Raw genomic sequence first — 17,928 nt, 5'->3', positions numbered from 1 at the left:
CATTTCTGAATTTCATAGAAATCTGTTAACAACTGTCACGTGCCCCACCATTATCTTTTTAGTGCACTCCCACCTTCAGTTCTGTTTGTCAGCAGATCCTTATTCTAATTTCTTCTTGGAGTATTTTCTTGTGGATATCATGCTGGTTCCTTTTTACTTATTACTCATATTTGTACTGGAGGAGTTCTTTTTGGAACCACTAGTTTGGAACAGATAATTAGGGATAGTGGGTCAGTGTGTTTCTGGAAACTTGACTCTGGGTCTGTTTTCAACTTCTTTTTTTTTTTCTTTCTTTTTTTTTTTTTAGCAACAATACCCTATGGAGTTCCATTCTACTTTTAGCTAGCAAGACACCTGGCTCAGAGCGGAGGGCTTTCTGCCAGCTTTTGTGGTACATTGTATAACTTATATCATTTAAGTGATCTGAGATCAAAATACTCTTTCCCTGTCTCCCTGAAACTTGGTCCAATTTTTACTGTACTTGGTAGCTCTTCTTTATAGATGATTTTGGTTTATAGGCATCTTCTAGTTTAGTCAAAGATAATGTTTCCTTTTGTTTCTCCTTCTCCCTGTTATTTTTCATGAATTTCAAAAAGAAGAACAGAAGGTTTGCAATAATAGTTTTTAACGTCTTCTGCCTTTATTCTTACATTTTCGTTCTACACTGTGCACCCTGCCTGGTCAGAAGCACAAATGGGAATGTGTGACTTCCTGCTTCAGAACCTTCATTTAGCTTAGAAGGTTAAATTACCAACACTTTGAAATGGGCCGTCAGGCCCTGTATGTAACAGCCCCTGCCTTTTCTGTCTCTAGTCCCAGCCAATTGCTCCTTTACATTTTAGCAACACGGAGTTACTTGCCTGTCTGATAGCATATTATGAAATTTCCTGTCTGAATTCCTTCTCATATGCCTGGTGTTTCTCCCTAGGCTTCTTCTCCTTTCTTACTTACCTAACAAGCTTCTGCTTCTCCTTCCAAGGCTGGCTTACATGGTCCTTGCTTGTTGAAAGACCTTACTATTTTGGGACAGAATGGGTCTCTCTCCCATGCTCCCTCTTTACTTCGTACATGTTTTGATGATTATACTGTTTTCACTGTAGTCAGGTGTTTACATATTTTTCTCCTTCACTAGGTTGAATTCCTTGAAATTGGTATCTTGTTCATCTTTATATCCCTGTCACAAGGCACAGGGCCTGGTACCTAATAGGGGCTCAAATAATAATTACCATTTAGGTTTGGGTCATTATAAGTAGAAAGATTGAAAATAGGAGGGAGATTTTAAAGTCCAGGACTTGAGTTCTTGTTTTTATTATTTTACTTTGCTGAATTTGAATGAGATATTAATAAAAAGGTTTAAAAAAAGGGGGGGTGCCTGGGTGGCTCAGTCTGTTAAGCATCCGACTCCAGCTCAGGTCATGATCTCACGGTTCATGAGTTCGAGCCCTGCGTCAGGCTCTGTGCTGACAGCTCAGAACCTGGAGCCTGCTTCGAAATCTGTGTCTCTCTCTCTCTCTCTCTGTCCTACCCCCACTAGTACTCTGCTTCTCTCTCTCTCTCTCAAAAACAAATAAAGCATTACATTTTTTTAAATGTAAAAAGAACCTCACAAAACAAACAAAGCTAAGCAAAATCAAGTGCAGATACTCTGTGGACCGTAATAAAAGACTAGGACTGAGGAAAGAGGTGAGGAAGACCTGAAATCCTGGAGTTATTTGAATGCTAGTCCTACTTTGCATTACATGAGCAGACGCTATCTCCAGGATAAAGTGTATCTGGAGGAGAAACGAACAGTCTGCAGCCGAGCCACAAGTCTTGCAGGTGCAGTGGGAGGGAAACTCAGTGAGCTTTCCCGCATTCCTCAGTTGTCAGGTTGAGGAAGATTATCTGTTCCTGGGGCTCAACCTCTCTGTTTTAAAAATAACTACTTATATTGCTGATTTCATGAATTTCCCTCTCTCCTGAGCTAAGTTCTGTAAAACTTTTTATGCCCATTTCCAGCAATAATGGATGATGTGCATGTCTCAGTAGTATAATTTAGTGACTCGTTAAGAGTGAAAGGTGAAATACTGAGTGAGGATTGAAATACTCCATATGTCTTAAAATTCCACAAATCCAGGCATGTGGGAGACATTCAGCACAGAAAACTCAACATGACTAATCCTTAGAAAACACTCTGAAATTGATAGTTCTTCCCCACTGCCTGGACGTACCGCAGAATGCATCCCCTTGGGACTTGAACGAAGCCATCTGGAATTTTTCAGATTTAATATTAGTGCTTTGCCTTCACAGAAAGGCATTGAAAGCTCTGCTTTGCAAGCCTTCCACCTGAGGCGTTTAGTCGTCTGTTGGCATGGATTTTTCTTTGTTCCTATAGCGCTGTGAGAAATTAATTGCAAACAATCCAAGATGTGTTTTTGCTTAATTCCCGTCACAAAACACCGGGGCTGAAGATGTTACCTTGTTGCTGGCTCTCTTTGATGCCCTAGAAATCTTAAGAAATTATCTTATTTCAAATACATGCTTCTCGGTAGACTCAACTTCCAATCCCAGCTCTGTTCAGCTCTATTCAGCACTCTCTCCCCGCTGTGTTTTTCCTAATCGTTAAGGCAGATTGTGGGTCTCTTTTGCTGGGTGCATTGGATGTCTTTTGGCTCTTCGAGTGCTCACATTATCCCCATTCCAGAGCTTGGAGCTTGTCTCCTCCATAGGCCCTTCCCTCATGGCTGGCCTAGGAGCTGGCAAACCTGTCTGGCAGACAGTTTGCAGGGGACATGATGGTTTTTTGAGGAGCTCCATAATGTGTCTGAGTCTAAACACCAGTGTGGTGGGGCTGGCATTAATTCAATTCAACACATTTCAGTCAGGGGCCTATTCTATACTAAGTAAGACATGGTCCTATTTTTCTTTTTGCTCACAACTCAGTGAGGAAGACTAGTGTGTGGATGGTATAAAATAGGGCACTTCCAAGGAGAGCATAGATTGTCTTCCCCTGGGGAGGCCAGTGGCATTTCTCAGGCAGCGAACTCTGCGGGGGACTGGCCTGGGGGAGGGGGTAGCCTGTAGCAGGTTCCCTTTCAGTGCTCCCTGTGTCCATGACCCCGATGTCAGGTTTCCCCCTACCAAATCTGGGGACCCTCTATTGTTTTCACATGCAGAAGTTTACTTGACAAGACAGGTAAGGTTGAAATGATTTACCACGTTGCCCCTAACAGAAATCAAAGGCTTTCTCACCATGACTGCTGTGTCTTTACACTTTACTGATCACTCACATAATGAACAGGAGTATTAACAATCAGTAGATAAAGTACAGCGTTATCAAGCGTCCCAAAGTAGCTAAAACCTTCCTTCCACCTCTGTGCATCCGCCAAATCATTCTTGTCCCAACATTTGTCATCATGTCTTATAAGTACTAGTTATATTACTGGGTAGATTACCAAACTCTCGTGCTAGCCTTTGGTCCCCTCCGTGCTACAGATTCCAGCAGGCTGGTCATTTAGAAGAGAGGGTGCTTCCCGGCATTTCCCTTCAAAATTCCGTGAAAACAGAATTATGTGTCTCACTTTATCCTATGAAAAGGACGAGCTGGTGGAGTCAAGACTGTCTTTTAAGCCCGAAGGGAATTCATCTTCAGGGTTGTGTCTGTACCGTTCAGAGCAACTCAATGAGTAGTCAGCTGCGGAAGAAAGAAGGATCTTTATTGTGAAGGGCTCGATAAGATGCTTCATGGGTGCCTTCCTCAAATGGTGTGGAAAAGTCATAAAAGTCATTGATTTATAAAAGCTCTATGGGACCCCAGTGGTTTCCCTCTTGCCTCAAACTTGTTCTTCCGGGTTTAGAACTACGAGTCTGGCACGCAGAGGGCCTATGGCGTGCTCACTGAAACATTCAATTCCACAAAGAATGGAAACAAAAACCAATAATGAGAAGGGTACAATACCATTTATTTCACTTATGTCTCATTTTTTACCGTCCCAAGTAGATTTCTTTTTACTCACACTCCATCTGGTGCTTATTTCCATCCCTGGCATTTTCTTTGGAAGCCTGGCCTTGGGCATTTGGTGACATCACAGGATTCCATCCATTACCACATTTCTCTGACTTTTCTGTTTGTCTGTGATAAATGCAGACTTCACTAAGTTTGTTGCAGTCCTATAACACCATGCAGTAGACTGAAATTATATGAACTCCAATCACCCAACCAATCCGGGTAAGCTTTGAGAGTTATTGATTAGAATAAACTATTTGACCAACAAATTAATTATACTGTCTACTGTATTGACTTTCTGTTTAACTGAATTGGGGGGGCATTATTTCTAGTTTATTCTTGATCGGTATTGCATTTATAAAGTGTCATTTACAAAACACTTATCATGCTTATTATCTCGTTTTAGGTCACCAGTCTCTTCAGAAGATCATGGTAAGAATCTGTTTTACTTATACTAATTCAGGATTAAAAGTTGAGCGCCGTTCTTGCATTTCATTGTCAGAGGCAAGAATTATCTGAGAAAATGTTTCTAAGACGTTGGCCTCATGTATTTTTTGTGTGTGAAATGTCAAGCACTTTAAAAACTCAATGCATCCTAGCTAAGTGTGATATCTCATAGTGTCTTCAAATCTGTATATAACCATTTTGGTGGACGAATATTACAAAGCTTAATTTATCTGCCTGATTTCTGTCCCATCACTGGATCCTTTTTGTGACTTGGGGCTAGCTGTGTAACATCTCTGAATCACAGATTTATATCTTTTTTTTTTATTTTTTTTTTCAACGTTTATTTATTTTTGGGACAGAGAGAGACAGAGCATGAACGGGGGAGGGGCAGAGAGAGAGGGAGACACAGAATCGGAAACAGGCTCCAGGCTCCGAGCCATCAGCCCAGAGCCTGACGCGGGGCTCGAACTCACGGACCGCGAGATCGTGACCTGGCTGAAGTCGGACGCTTAACCGACTGCGCCACCCAGGTGCCCCAGATTTATATCTTTAAAATGAGGGTTTGTAGTAGATATTCCCAAAAGTCCCTTCAGGATTGGATGTTGGAATTTGCTTAGTCTGAAATGAACCTAATTGGTAATGGTCTGAATTATTACCCAGCCAAGGTGAGTTATTTGCATTTATGACACAATTATTCCATTCAAAGGATAAAATGTATAGATTTGTCACATTTAACTTTGAGAGTTGTTCATTTTTTCCTTCAGTCATACAAAAATGTTCACTGAGTGTCTACCATGGGTCCGTTCTGCTATATAATCATGTTATACAAATATGCTGTTGGGGGCTATATGCAGGGACAATGTGGTATGTGACAGAATTGTCCCCCTCAAGGAGCTTTATGAGTCTTGTGGCGAAGGGGTGGAGGAATGACACATACCTCTCGCGATATAAAGTGAGATGTGACTAATCTTATAAAAGAGAAATACACCAGGACCCTGGAACTACCGGCATTCCTCCTCCTGCCATCCCCAGGTTGGCCAAGGGCACCATTACCCCCTCAGCCAGCTAAGTAAAGCACATGAAGGCGCTGTAAACTTCCCCCCTCATCCCCTCGTTCTGTTTGGTCACCAAATGCTATTAACTCTGGTTTTTATATTCTTTTATCTCTATTCTCTTTTCCATCCCATGGCTATAGCTTGGGGCCTCTCCATGTCTTACTTGGACTTTTAAAATCGTCTTATTAACTGGTATCCATGTCCTAGTTTTCCATCCTCCAGTTCACTGTAGACTTAGCACCACACTTGACCGTTCTACAGCAAAAATCTACTCCCATTGCTTATGGGAGGAAACCTTACCAGTAGACAAATCATTGTATTCAGCTTTCCAATATTGTATCTTCACATGGAATAGAAATAGTAAATGATGAAATCTTTGTCTACCTCTACTGCTTATTGCTTCTTTTGGCCTGTGTTCCCCTTTCTGCTACCCATGCTGTATCCTCTCGCCATGTAGTATCATATGTAATTTCTAGACCTCACCATGTTTTCATGTTTCCCTGCTTTTATCGGTGCTGTTGTTTGTGACAGGAAGCTACTCCACTTTTTTGCAAGTTACACAGTTTATACTTACCATTTGAGACCTTGTTAATCATCTCATTTTCCCCGAGAGCTTTCTGACCGACTTCTCATTTGCAAGAAATATATTTCTTCTAGAATCTGACTCATAGATTTGATACTTGATTTACCTATCTCCCCTGCTAGACTGTGAGTTCTTTGATATAGATCCCAACAAATAGCCAACATTCAACAGATGTTCATTAAATGAATGACTTAGGACAAAGAGAGGGAGTTTTAGGCAGGCCTATTCTGTCATATCATAAGATCTCTCATAGTACTGAAATGAAGATGTATCACATTCTCTGAAGATCACAGCACAAATAATGTTTAGACCTGTTAAGTAAGAATTAGGAAACCAATCACCAAATAATGACCTATTATGGTATGCTGTTTTGCTCTTTGGTGTTGGTACGACCAGGTTTTTTATTGCATGGTTCCAGGTCCTTGGGCCTCCAAGTTCCAATGACTCAAAGCTTGGGTTCTGGTTTTTATTTTGAACTAGGGTCCCTCTAAATGGCCCTTGCTTGTTTTGACCTTCCAGTCTATTAGAACTTATCTTATCCCCTATTCCATAAAAAGGGGTATGTGGAGAGACTTCTGAATTGCAATTCTGTAGTTTGCTAGGAATTAAGGAGTTAGGAGCCGTCAGTGAGCATTGGTGGTGACCTTGGAAGTCCTTGAAAAATGATTACCACCAGAAAGACTTGCTCAGTATAAATAGTACTTCAGAATTGATCATTTTAAGACCCCATATAACTGGTTCTTAACTAGTATTAAGTACTTAACTAGTACTAGTAGAACTAGTTAAAGAAATATTAACCAAATTTGAGGGGTTTTTATTCTCATGGCTTCAAAAAACTTACTATAAAACCATGCGTCTTAGTTTGAGTCTGTAACTTCCAAAAATCTCTGCGAATATGTAATTTGAAATTACAGGGCTGATTTTTGTAATCTTATTAATTTTCCATCATCTTCTAGCTCATGTAACCTTGGAAACATATTCTTGTCCTTTTCTTTATCACCAGGATTTTCTGTTAGCACTTAAAATATGTTTTCTCACGTTTATGCATTTTTAAGTGTTCATTTTTTCTGCGGTTCACATTAAACCTCCTGAATATTCTGTCATCCAGTTTACATTTGGACACGATGATGACATTGCAATATGTGTGCTTTTAAAAATGGTAAGAAGTGACATTTTTACTTTCTCAAACTTAGTGATAGAAAAATTGAGGCTTATTGAGCAAATGGAGAGTGAAATTGGCATATAAAACCCCATGCCTCTTGACTGTTTTGTTAGCTTACTACCAATGACCTTTCTTTTCTCTTTAGTAATCGGTTACTCTGGATATCTTCAAAACAGACTTTGTTCTTGAGAAAATCTAATTTTCCGAAGTCTAATATCCCCGGCGTTCTCAATTCCCACAGATTACCTTTCATAGAAAATAAGCTTGAATATCATGGCTCTTCATTCATCCTCTATTAGCTTTTACTTCCTTATCTGTGAGGTGGAGCTATTCAGGTCTACCCTGCCTATGTTATGGAATTAGGAGTTCAAGTGGGAGATCATCTGCAAAATCACTTTCCAGTTTGTTAAAAGTACCCCAAACACAATGCTATCATTGTCCATGCAGTCAGTGCGGAGGTGTGAGTTGATTAGTGATATTTACTCAGCACTGCATACTTTGATAAGGTAAAAAGAGAGGTGCTTGGGTGGCTCAGTCCGTTAAGCATCCAACTCTTAGTTTCAGCTCGGGTCATGATCTCGCAGTTTGTGAGTGGAGCCCTGCATCAGGGATTGTCTCTCTCTCCTTCTCTCTCTCTGTCCCTCTCATTCAGTCTCTCTCTCTCTCTCTCTCTCTTTCTCAAAAATAAATTCTCTCTCTCTCTCTCAAAAATAAATTCTCTGTCTCTCAAAAATAAATAAACTTAAAAAATAGAGAAGTTAAAAGATGTCCTGGGGGTGGAAGAGGGGCAGAAATCTGTTTCCTTCAACATTATCATTAGATACTGAATTTACATTGGAAACCTTTTTATATCGGGATGAGGAAGAGTGAAATGGTTTACACACAATGTAGCTTGTGGTGGCAAAGTAAAGATACAGTTCATGATTAGATGTGGGGTTGCGTAGAAAAGAGACCATATACGGCATAAATGAAATGTAACATGTTTCTATTTATATAATATGGAATCAGAGTCATTAAGAATAAAGGCTAAAATTTATTGAGCACTTTTTGTACAGAGGCACCATACTAAAGTGCTTCAACTATATGAGAGTTCATTTCATCCCACAGTAGATGTGTTATTCTCAATTTTTTAGTGCAGGAAACAGACTCACAGTGCCTAACTAACTTGCTTAAGATCACACAGCTAGTCAGTGGTAGAGTTAATTTTCAAACCCAGTTCTAACACCCAGCCCTTGCTTATTTATGTCCCCCATCTCTGGAAAACAAAAGAAATGATTGTCAGCGTTAAGGTGAATTGATAGAATTATAGAAGGAAAGGAAAAACTCCCTTTAACAAGAGTTTATTTACTACTGTGTAAATAATCTCTTTTTAATGACAAAACAAAACAGAACAAAAATAACAACCTGTCTCTCCTGCTGGGAATGATTTGTCCCTGTAGGAAAAGTAAATACCAATGTCACATTCTCTCATAATTAGTTAACTGAGTGAAACCGAAGCTTCAGGGAAACCTGCCACGCTGAATCCCAGTGGAAACATTACATTTTAATGTTACAGCTGCAAGCTGGAGTCCTCCCCCTTGTCGGGAGATAAGCTTGGCAGGGATTGATCGCCCTGTCCTCGGAGTTCCCTTTGCATTTAGTGCCTCTCACCTCATCGTTTAAATTGCTCCGGGAGCCAACTGCTGTGCCCAGGCGGCTTTGCCTGAGCTCTCAGATTCTGTTCTGTCCTCTTAGCCTGCTTATTTTATGGGCCTCTTAGGATGCCTCTCTCCTGACACTGCCTACACCCATGCACTGGCAGACTCATCTTCCAACTGATGTCTGTTCACGTAAAAATACAGAACAGTGGGGGCGCTTGGGTGGCTCAGTCGATTGAGTGTCCGACTTCGGCTCAGGTCATGATCTCACAGTCCGTGGATTCAAGCCCGAATCGGGCTCTGGGCTGACAGCTCGGAGCCTGGAGCCTGCTTCGGATTCTGTGTCTCCGTCTCTCTGTCTGTCTGTGTCTCTCTCTCAAAAATAAACAAACAACAACAACAACAAAAATACAGGACAGTAATTGACTCTTTTTTATTTAAAAGTTTTAAGTTTATGTATTTATTTTGAGAGAGAGAGAGAGAGAGAGACAGCATGAGTGGGGGAAGGGCAGAGAGAGATAGAGAATCCCACGCAGGCTCCACGCTGCCAGCTGAGGAGCCCAATGCAGGGCTCGAACCCACAGACCGTGAGTGTAACTGATTCTTTAGCGAGGAAGTGCCAGCAATCTGTTAGATTCCCCTGGAATGTCTGAAGCAGGCATCTCCTTACTGTCTTACCTCCTAGACCTGTTGGCAGTAATGGTTCTTACAGAATATGGTAGCTTTTTTTGTTGCGGCAGTAACACAGTGGACAAGGATGAGGGAGTGGCGGATGTTTGGAAATAGAATTTTAAGAACCACAATGACTAGGGTAAGTGCCCAAGGATGCATCCTCTATCAGGCTCGGAGGCAGTATTTCTTTGCAGCAGGTTGTGCAAAAAGACACATTGTGGGGTGGCCTAATGCTCTTTCATATATCAATAGCTGTCTCTTGGCTCAAATATCATAGATTCATTTTTTCCCCCTAATATAAACATATGTGTATGTACAGTTTTACTGACATAGATAATATTCATAAAAATGAACAAAATTCATCAGCTCATTTTAAATGATAACCAAAAGGAGCTACTGCCTGCCCAGCCCCCAGCCTAAGAAATAAAATATTTGTAGCAATTTAGAACCTTCCTGTTTGTCTTTCTGTTTGCATTCTCTTCCCTTTCCTGCAGATAACTTTATTCTGCTTTTTTGTGAAGAATTTCCTTGTTTCTTCTGATCATTTTACTACATGTACACATATTCCCCATATGAGTGTGTGTGTGTGTATATATGTATTCCAGATATATGTGTGTCTATGTAGATAGATATGCATATTTTGAAGTGTTATAAATTGAATCCTGTTGTAAACTCTTCTGTGATTTGCTTCTTTTGTTCAGAATGTTTTTGCGATGCATCCTTGAGTGCCATTTTCACTTTACTAATTTTTCATGTTGTATAGCATTCTGTTGTATGAATATATAACAATTTGTATATCCAAATTCTGATGAATGTTTACGTAGACTCTGGGGGTTTTAGTTTTGTTTTTGTTTTTTGCTATTGCAAGCAGTCTCATTACGAACATTATTTTTCATAACGCCTCTTGGGTCCATGTGCAAGAATTTTTCTAGGGTTTAAACCTGGGGATAGTATAGTTAGGTGGTAGGTTATATGCCTACTTAAGGTATCACATAATGACAAGTTGTTTTCCAAAGTGATTATTCTAATTTACTCTCCCAGCTACAGTCAAGAAGAGTTCTCATTCATTCACATCCTTGCCAACACTTGATAGTAACTAATGAAAAATATTTTGCCAATTTGGTTGGAGTATCAAAGGGTTCTTGGGGGTTGAATTTATGTTAAATTATTACACATCATATTAAGCATTTTCATATATTTATAAGCTGTTTGTATTTACTTTTCTATGAAATGTCACTTTATTTCTTTTGTCCATTTCCTCCCCACTGGGCTTTTTCTTAATGGTTAATAAACATCTTTGTGACTTCTAGGTAAAGGTTTTTTATCGACTCTGCATGTCGCAAATTTATTCCAGTTTGTGATTTATCTTTCTAAACTCTTTTGAGGACTTATATATTCTTTAATGTAATCAATCGTTAATATTTTCTCTCTGGTTTATACCTTTGGTATGTTTTTTAAGAACTCCTTTCATAGCACAATCCTTCTTCCATTATCTCTTCTGCCGTTTTTATAGTGTTAACCTTCGTTTGTCTCTATTGTCTTAGAAATGATTTTGTGGTTTGATGGGAGGTAAATGTCCAGTTTCATTTTGATTTTTTTAGTATATATAGCCAGTCATTATCATTTATTTCCGTCACTGACTTGCAAAGTGCCCATATGTGTAGATTTCTAAATTCTCTGTTCTGTTTTATTGATCCATATATCTATTCCTGTACAATGCACATCGTTCTAATTGCTCTAATTTTGGTATAAATCTTGCTATCTGGGAGAACACATACTCTAAAATTTGTTCTTCTTCAATGTCTAAATTGTACTTGGACCTTTGCTCCTTCCTATAAGTTTTAGAATCACCTTACCAAGTTTTGTGTTGCAATTTTCATGGAAATTAAATGAATCCATAAATCAGTATATAAAGGGAATTGGTATTATGACAACAATCCTTTCCATTTCAAAGCATATCTCTTTACATTTCATTGGGATTTTTTTTTAAGACTAATTGTCCTTTTGAAAGGACTCTCAGTAGAATTTCATAATTTTCTTCATGAAGAGTTTGGCCATCTGTTGTTCAATGTATTCCTAGGTACTTTACATTTAAAAAGATTATATTTTATGTTTTAAAAGTTGTATTTTCTAGTGATCATTGTTGGCATAGTAAAATGAAGTTGGCTTAGAGTCTTGTTTCAAGATTCTTGCTTCAAGATATTGAATCAAGGGACACCTGGGTGGCTAAGTCGGTTGAGCAGCTGGCTCTTGATTTCAGCTCAGGTCATGATCCCAGGGTCATGGGATTGAGCCCACACTGAGTGTGGAGCCTGCTTAAGATTCTCTCTCTCTCCTTCTTCCTCTCCCTCTCTCTCCTTCTTCCTCTCTTCTTCTTCTTCTCTCTCTCTCTCTCCCCTTCCCCCTCCCCTGCCTCTCTCCCCAGTTTGAGTGTGCTCTCTCTCTCTTCTCTCTTTCTAAAAATAAATAGGTAGGTAGGTAGGTAGATAGATTGATCAATCTTGAATCAAGATTCCTGCTAAGGTTTTAAATTCACAAACTTTACTTGAAGGGTCTTTTGTGAGGAAGGAATTCTGCAGGGGCATCTGCAGTAATGAGAATTTTGTTTCATCCTTTCAGTGATTATGCTTTGTGTTTTTAAAAAAAAAATTTTAACATTTATTCATTTTTGAAAGACAGGGAGAGACAGAGCATGAATGGGGGAGGGGCAGAGAGAGAGGGAGACACAAAAACAGAAGCAGCCTCCGGCTCTGAGCAGTCAGCACAGAGCCTGACGCAGGGCTCGAACTCACGGACCGCGAGATCACTACCTGAGCCGAAGTCGGATGCTTAGCTGGTCCTTTCTGTGCTGATTAGAACCTTCGCTACACTACTGAACAAAAGTAGAGATAGCATTGTTGATTTGTCCTGATCTCAGAGTGGATACCATCCACAAGTCACCAGTGTGAACTTTCCTGCCAGGAACAGCACTGGTGGTGTTGGTTGTTTGCTGACAGCCTCTTAAGGATTTTCCCTTGCATCCAAATGTGTTTAATTCAACAGGTATTAGAATTTTACTGAATCCTTTTTTCCTCATCTTTTGAGATAATCATTTTTCTTCTTTGGTGTTATGGTGGACTTCATGTCCTAGAAGAAACCAATGTTTTGCATGAGATGAACTCAGGTTAGTTATATTTATCTTCTTTACATATTCTGAGGTTCAGTTTGCTCATATTCTGTTCAGCATTTTTGCATCCATGTCTATCTGTATGATTGGTCTCTCATTTTCCTTCCTGCTGTACAGAGCATGTGTGATAGTCCTAGTGATAAAGGGAATTATAAAGTGTTGCCTTGTTTTCTAATCTCTGGAAGACTTGGTATAACATTTGACTTACCAATCTCTGGAATATCTTAGAAGATCCCATCAGTAAAACTCTGTGGGGTTGGCATTTCCCTGGTGGGAAACATTTTAATCACAGATTATTATTATTTGTTTATAGGGCTAGTGAGATTCTCTATTTCTCCTTGAATCAGTATTGGTAGCTGGGTGTGTGTGTGTGTGTGTGTGTGTGTGTGTGTGTGTGTGTGTGTTTTAGGAATTCATCTATTAATGTTTTTCATTTTGGGGCATGAATTTTTATATCTTGTTTTCTGTGTACTTTCTGTGAGATGAGGTTCCCTCTGTCCTTTTTCCAATATTTTTAATTTTTTATATTTTTAATATTGTTTGTGCCACCTTCTCTCTTTTGTGTCTCTCCCCCCATGCCCCACAAAGCCTTGGAACTCTCTCTTTTTTTTTTCAAGAAACTTTTTTAAGTTCATTGGTCCTCTGTATTATGTATTTGTTTTCTGTTTCAATAGTTGCTTATCTTTAGAATTTCCTTTATTCTAATCATTTGACTCATTTTTATTATTCATTCTACTTTTTTCTAACATAGAAAATTTAAGTATAGACGTTACCTGAATGCTTTTTTCTCTTTATATCTCCTTCTGGAATCTGTTTAGATGTATTGTAGACCTTTTCATGCCATCCTGTATGTGTCCCACTCTCTTCTATATGTTACTCCCTCTCGTTTTTGTGGAGTGCATCCTGGATAATTTCTTCAAAGTCGTTTTCTTCTTTTTTACTAATTTATATTTATGTGTTTTCGATTATTCTTTAAGCCACTCATTTCCTTGGACCTTTTTGCATGAGAATTCTTTAAGTCCTGCAGAGAGGCTTACCAGTCACCAAAGAAAACTACCAAACTTGGTTGATTTAAATTAAATTCTCCTCTGGTGTGTGTGTGTGTGTGTGTGTGTGTGTGTGTGCATGCGTGTGTGCGTGCACGCTTGTGTTTCTTCTTTAAGATACGTGGGGAACACAGAGACATTAATTCAGAGTACATAGTATTCAGTTGATGGCAATAAATTCACTTAAGAGTTTTTTTTGTTTTTGTTTTTAAGCCCACAGAGCATCAAGTTTTCTTGTTAAATCCTTTATAGGCTTTATTTATTATTCATTCTATCCTGATTTAGCTCTTCAGGGGCACAAATTTACATGGGGGGGGGCATCTATTTGGGTGGGTTCCAGCCTTTATCTTCTGTCTCCCATGCCTCACACAGCCTTCAAAGAGTGGCTCAAAATCCTCAGGGTTTGGCAGAAACCTTTTGAAAATCAGGTAGTTTGGGCACCTGTTCACCAGCTAGGTTCAGTGAATTCACTTTGTTTAATGGATTTTATAGATTCCTAACTGTCTTTCTTAACAGGAGGGAATGTGTGTGTATGATGAGTTTTTAAAGGTACTTTATTTTTGTTGTAAAATAAAACACAATGCATAGCTTAGCACATTATTATCATGGTAACACCCTCATGCCCATCACACAGGCCAGAAAATGACATTCCTTCCAGATGTCTCCATCCTCGTTGCATCTCTCCAGGCCTCTAAAAATAATTACTATCTTGACTTCTATAGTATTTTTTGCATATCTATAAAATCTTATCAATCACTGTTTTATCTAGCACACTGTAGATACTACAGTTTAATCTTGCCCCATTTAAAAATATATAGTATGTCCTTTATGTTTCTTTTAAGTACACATTCTCCATCTATCCCTTTCTTTTACTTAGAATTCATTTGTGAAATGCACAGGCCATTTGAACTACAGACTTGCACACAGGCTGGATTTTGCTGAGGGCTCACTACTGTAAGGAGGCTTGATGAAACTCCAAGATTCGTGATCTCTTTGGCGAGTCTATTGGTTTTCATGTATTCTTTTTTTCGGGGGCAAATGATGTCTGTATTTCACTGTTTTGTTGGTATCCAATACCTAGATTTAGTAATTAGGGTTATAAGATAGTGCCGTTCTAATTCTAGCACTGGAGTTTTTCCAATTCCATCATTTTATAAAGAGCCATGTCATCCCCTCTAGTATTTGATTATTCAGTGAAACAGTGCCATATAGGAAAACAGAATGTTTGTCTGTCCTTTTATTTATATGGTTATCAAGATAATGAATTGGTTCCTTATCACTGTAAAAAATCATCCATTTCCAAAAATCTTAAATTTTTTTTTTAATTTTTATTTATTTTTGAGAGAGACACAGTACGCAAGCTGGGGAGGGGCAGAGAGAGAGGGAGACACAGAATCCAAAGCAGGCTCCAGGCTCTGAGTGGTCAGCACAGAGCCCGACGCGGGGCTTGAATCCACAAACCGTGAGACCATGACCTGAGCAGAAGTCGGATGCTTAACCCACTGAGCCACCTTGATGGTTAATCTTTTATTTTACTCCCACACAATTAGGATTACTGAAAAGAATTAAAACATATTTCCTTGCATTTTTATTGATATGATACAATGGTATTAAGATCATACAGCCACTGCATACTCTTAATATCCTCCTTTAATATTCATTTTTTACTTAGCTGCGGAAGTAATTAATGCCCAGCATGAATCATTACATTGAAGTCTCTCTAGTTATGTTAAATGAACCATATTTTCTGCTAGATCCCTTAGGAAAAATCTCCTGAAAACAGTATTTTTTAGAGTTTTTCATGTAATAGCTTGTCTGGGTCTTTTATCCTTAAAAATTAGTTGTGCTTCATACAAGCTCATTGTGTGACATGTTCTTTCCTTGATATTTTAATTTTTCCATTTTCTCCTGGCATAAAGCATTGCTGTTAAAGTCTAATGATGATATTCTTCTTATTGTCTAATATTGTCTAATACTGTCAATATTTTTCTTTAATGTCCTGTACCTTTATGAAATTACACCTTGGTGTAGATCACTTTGAGACATTAATGTTCTCAGATACATGATACATTTAAATGTGTGGTTCATTTTTTAAATTTCAGAACAGTATTCTTTTTTTAACATATTATTTTTTTAAGTTTATTTATTTTGAAAGAGAGAGCGAGCACAAGTCAGGAGGGGCAGAGAGAGAGAGAGAGAATCACAGGCAGGCTCTGCACTACCAACATGGAGTCCAGTGAACTTGAACTCATGTTCTGTGGACTTGAACTCATGAACTGTGAAATCATGACCTGAGCCAAAACCACAATCCAGATACTTAACTGACTGAGCCACCCACCCAGGCATCCCCAGAACAGTGTTCTTGAATTAAGTGTTTATATTTGTTCTATTCTCTTGCTTTGGTTTTCTTCTTCAGGAACTCATTTTACATGTTTGATCTTCACCTGTCTTTAACATTGGCCATTTTTCTCACTTTCTTTTTACCCCTTTCCTTATTTCTTAAGGTTTTGTTTTTTATTTGTATCTTCTACTTTTCTTAAAGCTTTATTGGTTGAATTTATTCTTGTGTTTCTTTTAGTTTGCCTTGATTGGAAAATGATTTTATTTCTAGTTCTTTGTTATCATCTCATTTCTGAATTATTGTAGTTCTGACTCATGCCATTCTTAATATTGTGTGTCACTTTACTAATGCCTTTAAGCTTATTTGAGACAGTATGCTACTCTTTTTTTGTGGGAGGTTTTTGTGGTACACTTTCATTGCCTACAGGAATGTTATTCTGTTCTTTGTTCTTTTTTTCCCTAAAATAACTTCATATGAGATTTTACCTTTTTCTTTGCTATTTTTATATGAAATGCACTTTTTCTGAATTTTGGAGAGAAAAATAAGTTCAGTTAGCTATTCTCATTTCAGCGGGCTCTTTGTTGGTTTTGTGCACTGCTGAAAATGTGGTAGCTTGCTTTCTCAGACTTCCTGGTTTTGATCAGTGTCCTTATTTTTATCCAGACCTCTTCCTTTAGTCCTGTTAGCCCTACTCAGCTCAGTGTGTGTTCTACTCAAAAAGTCATCCTCAGACTGGGTCCTGTCTTGAAGGGGTGTCCTGGGTGGTTAACGTTAAGAGTTAACAGGAGCTACAACCTTCTAGGTATTTCAGTTTTTACTGGGGGGCTCTCGCACGAATTTGCCAAGGGAATGGGAAAAACTCGTAAGGCTGTTCTCCTGCTGTCACCCTCTGCTTTTCAGGGACCGCCTGTTGGCTCTTGGTGGCATTCTTGCCATTGGGTACACCAGCCGTCCACTGCTTCCCTACACTCTCCCAATGCAGACAGTGGTAGAAGGCAGGGCCTTCGCTGGCAATGGCTTCTCCCCAGCTGTTTGTAATCTCGAAGTTTATAAGGATACCTTGTTACCTTGTTTTAAGTATGGACCATGTGTTTTGGTTCTTTCACCAACTTTCTTTTTCTCTGTGGAGGTTCAGATATGTATAATGGAGGGCACTTGAGGTGAGCGCTGGGCTTTGAATGTAAGTGATGAATCAGTAAATTCCACGCCTAAAACTAATATGACACTGTATGTTAATTAACTGTAATTTAAATAAAAACTTGGGGGGTGGGGGTAAAAACCCAAAACAACAAGAAAGAAGTATTCAAAAAGTGGGCTGTGACTATTACCATCATCTTCCCATATTTCCAGATTTTTAAAAATCCATTATTTTAGCCTAACTTGTTAGAGAAAGTTAGTGTCTGTGATTCTTCTTACTATCAAAAAGAGAACCCTTTATTCATCTTTATTCAAATAAAAGTTAAACTTCTGGAAGTTTCTATGTATTTTTACATTTCTGCTATCTCCTGAAATTGAAAAATTGAAATGGGAATAGTTGATTTTGAGAAACTGAGGACGGAGTGATTAATGGTTTGGGTCCTTGTATTTTAGCAAAATAATTTCAACTACTCCTTGGAATTATTTGGAATAATATATTCTTACATGTACTTAAAACCTTAAAAAGGTCCGTGTTGATTAAAACTTAATCGGTGCCAGGCATTGTCCTACGGTGTGTTCTGTTGAAGTTAAGTAGTTTCTTCACGGTCACAGCACATTGTTATATACTGAACTGACTACTACAGATGTTTTACATATGTTGAATCTACAAAACAATCCTAGCAATACTACTAGCCCT

At 38.7% G+C, this 17,928-nt stretch overlaps 1 protein-coding gene across 9 annotated transcripts in view; it reads left to right on the top strand.

Moving 5' to 3' along the window:
- DGKI (diacylglycerol kinase iota) overlaps positions 1 to 17,928 on the top strand; it is a 439,032-nt gene that overhangs the window by 384,349 nt on the left and 36,755 nt on the right. For all 9 annotated transcript variants that reach the window (XM_023250599.2, XM_023250596.2, XM_023250595.2 and 6 more), the window contains one exon: positions 4,392 to 4,417. In XM_023250599.2, coding sequence (XP_023106367.2) covers positions 4,392 to 4,417 — 26 coding nt within the window. The remainder of the gene's footprint in view (positions 1 to 4,391; positions 4,418 to 17,928) is intronic.

This window comes from Felis catus, chromosome A2 (genome assembly GCF_018350175.1).
Source record: "Felis catus isolate Fca126 chromosome A2, F.catus_Fca126_mat1.0, whole genome shotgun sequence".
NCBI lineage: Eukaryota > Metazoa > Chordata > Mammalia > Carnivora > Felidae > Felis > Felis catus.
This window is presented reverse-complemented; position numbering and strand designations above follow the sequence as displayed.